The sequence below is a fragment of the Capsicum annuum genome, chromosome 6, assembly GCF_002878395.1.
Source record: "Capsicum annuum cultivar UCD-10X-F1 chromosome 6, UCD10Xv1.1, whole genome shotgun sequence".
Taxonomy (NCBI): domain Eukaryota; kingdom Viridiplantae; phylum Streptophyta; class Magnoliopsida; order Solanales; family Solanaceae; genus Capsicum; species Capsicum annuum.
In genome coordinates, this window is record NC_061116.1 from 29108641 (window position 1) to 29118353 (window position 9713).

General features: G+C 32.7%; 1 protein-coding gene across 1 annotated transcript; it reads right to left on the reverse strand.

The window, feature by feature from the left end:
* Positions 1-3859: 3859 nt before the first annotated feature.
* LOC107875092 (copper transporter 1) lies at positions 3860-5189 on the reverse strand. Its single transcript, XM_016721726.2, has 2 exons — positions 4866-5189; positions 3860-4348 (listed from the first exon to the last, which is right to left on the reverse strand). Exons 1-2 carry the CDS (start codon positions 4955-4957, stop codon positions 3934-3936), a joined length of 507 nt encoding a protein of 168 aa, XP_016577212.2. The 5' UTR covers positions 4958-5189; the 3' UTR covers positions 3860-3933.
* Between the last annotated feature and the right edge of the window lie 4524 nt (positions 5190-9713).

The following is a 9713-nucleotide window of genomic DNA, read 5'->3' on the forward strand; positions in this document are numbered from 1 at the left end:
ATCCCTCGGTCCCATGGTTCACCACGGTCGCTTCGTAAAGTATATCGGCTAGTACGACACTATGAATATATAAACCACATCAAACACACAAAAACAATCAAACGAACAAAATAAAACAAAGTAAAACAATATAGTGTCCAAGTCCAATTATTACAGTCCAAAATAAAAGATACTAAAATAAAACTATGCTAACCTACACTAGTCCTAAATATGCTCTACCCGATGCCTCGGTCCTTGATCACGAACATCCTTCGCGTATAAAATTCTTCGGGACATTCCCCAGTGAGTAAATACAAATGACCTCTGGGCATTCCCTACCTAAATGAATACGTTTTCCAAATGCGAGAAAAACAGAATTATTCAACAAATTCATTCAAAACACCCAACAATCCATAAGTTCTAAATTTGCCTACCGTTTACCTATCCAGCTCGACCTATCAAGACATTATCACATTTAACAACATCAATGAATCAAAACAACTAACACTTGCTTTTAATCAATTTTTAATTTTCATCCCATACAAATAATTTTAATTCTCAAACAAGATATAATTTCATCATGCAATCCATAATCACGAAAATCAAACACTGAATCAAAACTAACAACAATTTACACCATCATTCACATAAAGATCACAAAATTATAAAGAAAGAGGTAAAAATTAGACCTTAAATGTTTGCTTTCAGTTAAAGTTGCTCCTTTCGACTGAAACCGCAAATGAAACCTTGAATCGAACTTCAACAATGAACAAAATCAACTCGATATCAAGAAATAGCAACCCGAACAGATTTCAAAATCAGTGGAAAACCTTAATATAAACCCCCAAATCTTGAATTTCAAACTAATCGTCAATGAAGCCCGCTGGAATCGAAGCGGGGTTGCCATTTGTACCTCGCGGGAGCTCCGACAGATCAAAAAATTAACAAAATGTATCTTCCCGAATATATTTCATCGGAGAAAAATTAGAAAACACAAAGGAATGGCAATTTGAGCTGTGAATGACCCGATTCCATGGGGATATTTCGATTCTAGTGAAAAACTCAACAGAAAAATAGTCCAATCCACCCAATTTACTCTCTCTCGATCTCTCCTCTTTCTGCCTATCTCGTAAACTCTCTCTTTCATGAACCTCTTACTATTCCCCTGATTCTATCTATCTCTTAATCGTATCTCAATGTGTGTGTGTTAATGAACTATGTGTGTGAGTGATGTGTAGTCTATGGTGATGAATGAAGCTTCTGTTTTGGTGTTATCCACATGTTTATGTCCCACAAAATAAAGTATGTAGTATTCTATGAGTGTATGTATATTGTTGGTCCTGGAGGTTGAAGTTGAGTAGTGTATATATCCGATCCCTCCATCTATGTGTATATTGGTGTAATGTATATAAAAATGGTAAAAACGTGGGTTGGGGTAGGGGTAGGGGGTATGTTCTAGGGGTGGAGGTATGGGTGTGAGGTGTTAAAATTAGATAGAGGGGTTGTTATTTTTGTTGTGAGTTTGTTATTTAGATTCTTGTGGGGTATATTATTAAATGAGTGAGGACGTATGATAAGATGAGTCAAAAATAATAAAAATACACTCTCGGGAGGGACAAAATTAAATGTCCACAATGATCGTGATGAATTATTGAAATAATACCCGTGAGAGGGTCAAAATATTGATAAATAAAGGCACTTGATCGAATTTTTTTTTATGATTTTAAGTACATTTATAAATTTAGTACGTCGTATTGCATCCTAAAAGATAGTGTGAATTTAATAAAATGTATATAATAGGTTATGGTTTAATTAAAGTTTAGACTCGATTTAATTGTGTGTATGATCCTAAATTAGATACTTGTTTATTGGTATTCGGACATACTTGAAATTGATGATTTTTGGATTGTTTAGGAGTGTATAAATGATTAGTAAAAATTTACTTGATGGAATTGTTTTATGACTTTAAATGTACCTGTAAACTTGGTACATCGTATTGTATGCTGTGAGGTAGTATAAATTTGATATTGATATTACTTGTTATGGTGGATCGGGTACCACGCCGGTACGGATATGTATATGGTGGATCGGGTATCACGCCAGTACGGATATGTATATATTGGATTAGGTACCATGCCGGTACAGATTTGTATATGTTGGATCGGGTACCACGCCGATACGGATATGTATATGGTGGATCGGGTACCACGCCGGTACGGATATGTATATGGTGGATCGGATACCACACCGGTACAAATATGTATATGTTGGATCGGGTACCACGCTGGTACAAATATGTATATGGTGGATCGGGTACCACAATGGTACGGTACATGAACATACATTGTTCCCTGCAGGTCATGACTATTTAGGCAAAAATAAGACACATAGCATGTGTGTACATATTTGTGCTGAGTGTGTGGATGTTTATAGTATGATTGATACTCTTGATAGTTATGTGACTTGTTTGTGAGCACTGTTTGATCTATTATTATTGTATTATTGATTCATTGAGTATTTGATTGTGTGATATGTATTTGAAAAGTGAAATTTTGTACTTACTTATATGTTGGTTGACTTGCTTCATTTATGCGTATTATAATCCTAGCTTACCAGAATGACTGGTTATGATTCTTTAATATTATAAGAGAACATTTAGTTGTTAGCCCGAGAGTTTAGTGTGGGTTGTCTATGATTACGGGTTTGTTCTTGTGAATATGAGTAATGAAAAAGATAAGGTGAATAAAGAGGAATAGTGATGTATTAGGTTAGATTGTGGTTGATGTTGTGAATTAATGAGGCTAGAGTATGTTAGTAGCGAATATAATATTGATGGAGTTGGAAAAGTAGTTGGATGATGTAACTTATATAGGTAAAGTAATAATATTATTACAACCTTAGTTGAATTATATTCCATTCAAGATGTCATATTTTATTTTTCTTAATTCTATTTTATGATTATATGAACTAACACGGATGATGCCTACCAGTACGTGTGGTTGTACTGACCCTACTCTTCTATATTCCTTCTTGGAGTGTAGACTGGGTATAGATTAGTTTGCAATTACTAGATGGATGACGATATTCAGCACTAACTTCTGCACTTTCTAACTATAGATGTTAGAGTTTTTGTATTATTTATTTTATTGTCAGTCTATGCTGTAGTAGATAACTCTTGTACATGTCTGACTAAGTCTTGGGATAGTGAAGAACATTTGTAAGAAGTTTTATTAAAAAATTATTTATTAATATTTACTTTATTTTATTATATTTAATCCAGTATTTCCTTAAAAACAAAAATCTTCTGCATATTTTTAGTTGGATAATAAGAATTCTTCTAGCTGCTTATAATAGCGTAGGTGCTCGCACGATCAGCAGTATCGTGACCAAAAAAAAAGTAAAGGATGACTTGATATTTTAGTATACCTTGACTTTTGTGCTTTTTCTTCAAGCTAGTAAAAGTTCATTCTCCACTTAATTAATTGTGCATTTGTGCTTGTTCAGTCAGAACAATGCAAACCAAGACTATATGCAACATTAGAGATTTTTTGATGATATGCAATTTGTGAATACATCCATTAATTTGCAAAACAAAATTTTTGATTGAAAAACCTTTCCAAGACCAAATATATGACAAAAAATTTCTTCACATATATACTAAGTAGGTATTCAGAAATGAACTTAAAATCATGATCTGAAATTATTAATTTAGGTAAAGACTCATTTAAAGTTAAAATTTTGTTTGAACATGCAAATTGAATTTCAAACGTTGTACTTTTTCTTATATTATAAACATAAAATCTCACAATTTGTGAAACCCAACTCTTATTCAATTTTACCAAATGAGTTCATATATATGAGAATATACTATGGGGCTGAATTGATAAATCACATATCCGCATGTCCGTTTATGAATAAATGCTTGTGATTACATGCTATAACAAACTCAGACCATCAACAACTACAACTCAAAGGAGGAAGATCCGAAGTCTGCCCACTAGAAGACTTCTTAAAAACTCTACTTCCAAAAACCAAAAACCCAAATGAATGCCCAACAATAGCAACCAAGAAAACACCACCATTAAAAGACATTACAGCCAACATAACAACATAAGCCAAACCAATTCTCAAACCATACAAAGTTGTCTGAAGAAGTCCAGCAGTCAAATTGTCAGCATCCTCTTTGATGTACTTGCTATGAGATAGAAATTCAACGAGAATAGCTATGAAAAAGACAACGACGAGTGCCAAGATGTACATGCCCAAATTATCGTATCCAGGCCAACCTGAGAAGAGAATCTCAGTATTCTTTCCCCAGAAAAACGTCATGTGCATCATCATGTGGTGGTCGCTCATCATCGTCATCCCGCTGTTATCAAAAATAAAATCATCAGACAATTAGGGATGAACTCATTGTACTATTCATCTTGTTTCATTTGTTGTATTGAATTTAAATAAAAGGTCACATCACAATTTACATTTCGGTAAAGAACAAAAGGAATTAAAAAATGTTATTTTTCTTTATAGATTCTATATTAAAAGGAAAGTAAATACTTCGTAACTATTGTAGATCTTAAATTTGAAAAGAAAGTAAATATTTTAGAGTATTCTAAACGATAAAGAAAGTTAATAGAATTCAAGCAATAGGCTCTTGCTATTCCTAGTAAGACTATTCGGTAACATATGACTTCCTCCAAAGCACAAGCGGACCTAACATCTTTTCAATCGGAATCTCAATCAAAGGCATCTTTTCAATCGGAATTCCTTTCAAGACGCAAGTTCTACCAAGACCAGGATCTAAACGAAAGAATTTACTTTTGGTCGTATTTAGCCTATCACTAATCCAAATCATAAAGTAAACAAAATATACAAAGTAAATTTTATACCCGCCTCCTCCAGTGGCGTTGTTCATGATGGTTGACGATGATGATGGCGGTGGCGCCATATCCATTCCATGCGTATGGCCACTGTGGTTCATTTCTTTCTCTCTCTCTTTTTTTTTTCTCCTCTAATTCTTTATTTTTGTCTTATGAAAGAAGAGACAGAGCAAGGGGAGACTTTAAGTAAGCAACGAAATTATTGATAGTACATTGTAGTAAATGTACTTTTTTTCTAGTACAAAATTGACATAAATGGTAGAATTTGAAAGGAGATTAATGATTTACTGATTTTCGTTTAATTAAAATTGCAAGGACAAATTCAGAATAATTTCTTCAAGTTTGAGTTTGTCAAGTCAACGGCCTATTTAAGTTTGTAATGCGACACTTATTCCCTTTATTTTATGTTTCTTCCTGACTTGAACATATCTGTTACTAATGCAAAATAATTGCATTTTGAATACTACCACATAAAAATACTATCCAGTTTTTCAAAGAGCATTCTGAATTCGTCAAAAGAAAATTCATAATTGTCCCTCAAGAAGAATGCTTATTTTATTTTAAAACAAATAAGAGAAAAGTATCATTAAAGGATGTGGTGTCACAGATGAAGTGAATTATTTCTTCGTTAATAGGTTTCAATTTCAAGTCCTGATTATATAAAAATCTTTGGTGAAAGTGCTTCCTTCGAATGGACCCTACATGAGCACTATATAAATCCAGATTAATCGAACTCTGACTAGGTACAAGATATCGGATGTAAAATTTAAAAAAAAGGGGAAAAATACACAAACTCGCCCTAAAAACAAACCTAACAATACCCTTTTTGCGCAAAAATATTTACTACAGATAACACTCCCCTGCATTTGTGTTAAAATTGGTCACTTAACACTCCCCTGCATTTGTGTTAAAATTGGTCTTGGTCCGAGGTGAACAAATATTTGGAATGGGTACTGGACAATATATATGGAGGCCCACCATCGGTGAACAAATATTTGGAATGAGGGTTTGACTCTGATATCATGTTAAAATTGGTCTTGGACCTAACTCACACCCCAAAAATTAGCTCATGAGGAGGAGGATTGCCCAAGCCTTATAAGGAGACAAAGGACCTTTCCTCTTCTGATGTGGGATACTAACACTTTGTTCTTTCCTTTATTGCGATTTTCCTTTCGTTAATAATCTAGGCTTATTAATTGATATTGTCTAACCATAGCCAAGCAGTAAAGTTAAGCCTAAGCCGGCTGCTTGTAGTATATAGTATGTCCTGCTTTATCATATAGATGAATTTATGATATAACTATATATGTTGCATAGATATGAACGTAGAATTCTTAGATTTCAATCTTAATCATTTGTACATTTTGTCGAACTCAACCACAAGCCTTTATAAATTTGTGAAAAACGATTATAAATAGAGTTAGATATACATTTCAAAGTCCCTCTCTCTCTATTAGAACTCACAACGTCTAAGTTCTGAATTGACCATTGTGGACAAGAGGAAGAAGCAAAAACATGTTGTGTGGTGCTCGAACCATCTCCCTTCCAAGGACATGTAACATCTATGCTTCAACTGGCCTATGTGCTTCGCGCCAAGGGTTTTTCCATCGTTATTAGTCACTCAGAGCTCAACCCTCCGGACAGCTCCAAACATCCTGAATTCGTGTTCTTCAAATTGAAGGATGGCTTGTCAAACCACGATGCTTCTTTATTAAATCTGTTTTGACATTATACCAGAAATGAATGTGAATTGCAAAGTCCCATTTCGAGATTATTTAATTTGGTGGAAATAATGGAAAACCCAGAGCTCTATGGCCAAATCTCTTGCATTGTTTATGATCACCTCATGTACTTCACAACTGAAGTGGCTGATCAACGTAAAGCTTCCAACTATTCTTCTTCGGCCTAGAAGTTGTGGTCACTTGGAAGCTGCTTCCGCTTTTTTCCAACTCAGGGAGGAAAATTATTTTCCCTTGCTATTCTTGCTGTTTCCAACTCCTCAAAAACAGGATTTAGTGACAGACAAATTCTGTAAATAGTAAAATTCCTCGCTGATTCTGTTTAACATATCAACTTAATCAACCATTCTGAATCAAATTTATCACTAAAACACATTTTTTTTAAACCTGTCCTATATATCTTGCGCAATCAACACTTTAGAAATAATTTGAGTTGATAGTCATTCAACTAATATATATTATCTCAAAGAATCAATTTCTTTATTCAAGAAATTTGAAATCAAGAAAGAAAGTTGACTTTACGAGATAATAACGATTAATTGAATGACCATCTGAGAAATTAACTCAATTTTTTTCACGTTAGCACTGATTTACCTTCATGTACGAATCACAAACTCAGCTGCTAGATCCAGTGCCCAAAGTACCTACCCTTAGGTCAGGGGCGGAGCTACATTGTAGCAAGGGTGGTCAGATGAACACCCTTCGCCGGAAAATTATAGAATATAAGTACATAAAATGTTGCTTTAAAGGCTTAAATATACAATATGAACAATCTCAACACATGCATTTGCACTAGCCTAGTGGTGGTAAGTGCGTAGGGAATGGACAATTCTCCTTTAGTGCGTGGGTTCGATCCCCTGCAGGTTTCTTTTTTTAAAAGTTTTTTTCTCATATTTAGAAGAACTTCTAAATGCTTCAAAACTCGGGGGAAAACGAAGGATTAGTAGACTTTGCTCCTTTTCTTTAATTAAAAATTTATATAAAATTTAAAAGTAATTATTTAATTTAAAATTAATAAGTAAATCCTAAAAATTCTCTATAACATTGCTAAAAGTGAAAAAACTTTAGATAGAATTTTCTTTTAAAAAAGATCTCATTTAATTTTGCTCTTCATCTTTCATGTTTCGTTGTTATTATTGTCGTCACCATAGGTCGACGAAAGCTTGAAGCATAAAACTGAATTTTTTTCTTTTTTTGCTTATCGCTTTACTTCGTATTAAATTAAACATGAACACTAAAGCTATACATTATGTGATTTGATTTTAAATTTTTGATACATTTATTCATGAAAAAATGATTATTAGTATTATGTAGTTTGATTTTAAAATTTTCAATGCACCATTCGTAAAAAAAATTTTCTTTGCTAATGTAATGATTGAACACCCTTCATGAAATTTTTGGCTCCGCCACTGTCCGGTTCATCCCGCATCGCCGTTGAAAGTCAAAAAGGAACTTGTCCGACTATTTGTCGTCGAAGGTTGAAATCGCCGGGGATTGAAGGGAGAAATTTTGCAGAACTGTTGGTTGAAAGAGAATTGAGAGAAGCTGTCGAGAGAGAGAAGAGAGACTGGTTGATTTGGATTGAAGAAGGGTGTGGGTTGGGTTGATTTGTATTTTTGAAAAGATTTAGAAAGTTTTGAAAAGATTAATCAAGTCCACAATTAATTTAATCAAGTTTTCTAATGATGTTTGACCTTTTAAGTTGGTCAATGTCACAAATCCTTCATTCAAGACTTAAAATACACCTTTCCTTCAATTTTCTCCTCAAAGAGGGTATATAATTTTGTATGTATGATTGCTTCGATTGATCGCGATGGAATTGAATGTATGTATCAATTTATTTTTTTTTAAATGAATAATCGTTAATTTTATAAGGTAATTAATTTTTTGTATATCCAAGTATGTATTTAATTTGTCCTTAAATTGGAGCACTATATATATCACTAAAGTAGCTTCAAGTTTACAAGAATATTCAACTTAAATTAAGAGTTGTTATCTTTTTTTATTGTTTTGATTTTTATTTTGTAAAAATATATGTACCACTTATAATCTATTATTAGTAATTAAAGTTTTGTATTAAATAATTTGGGATAAACGTGCAACATATGTTTTCATAGACTAGTATAAATAAAAATAGCGGACATATCGTTTCTAATTAAAAGTAAAAAAAATTCTCTTATCTAATTGATTCACTTTTTTTCTCTCACCTTTCTCACCTAATTAAAAACAAAAAATTTTCTCTTACATTTCTCAGATAAAAGTGGCATGAAGTAGCATACATGGCTACTCTTTTCTTTGTGTATTGTTGTATTTTCTAACTTCTTCATCAATTTGTCTTTATTTTTCGTCCAATTTATCAATATTTGCTATGTTGATTAAGGTTTCAAGTATTTGTTATACTTGAATCAAATGGATGACAAAACTTAATTTAAAGATATTTTTCATTTGTATATATATATATATGAATGTATTGGATGTATGTTTTTTGATGTATATATGTATACAAATTTGTTCTGTGCTAGTATACATATACATATATATACGCGTTTGTTATGTGTTGGTTCGCGCATACACACACACGAATATATATATATATATATAGATAAAACTGTTTCTATATACATATGTTGGTTTTTATACATTGTGTATTATAGATTAGAATGGGTATCAACACATTCATAAACTCAGATTTGCTCACACATGTAATCTTCAAAATTTGAATTTTGATACTCGATAATAATGGGGAATAGAGAGAAAAAAGGGAGTAAATCATTTTCGTTTCCTTTTTTTATCTCTAAACATAACTAAAATAGTAACAAAACTTTTTAGTTAATATTTGTATTTAGGATCCTAAATACATTTAATCACTAACTGACATCTATAAAATGAATTTCAATGTCGGATCTTCCACCAAATTTTTTTGCTAAGGAAGTTATTTTTTCAATAGCTTCGGCAGTTGGGAAGCCGTTGACACTTGATATGGCAACCAAGAACCAAACACGACCAAGCTGCGCAAGAGTTAAGGTTGAGATTGACTTGATTGCTAATCTACCAAAAAGAGTCAGAATAAACGAGGAAGATGATGTCACTGGAGAAGTATAATATAAGTGTATACAAA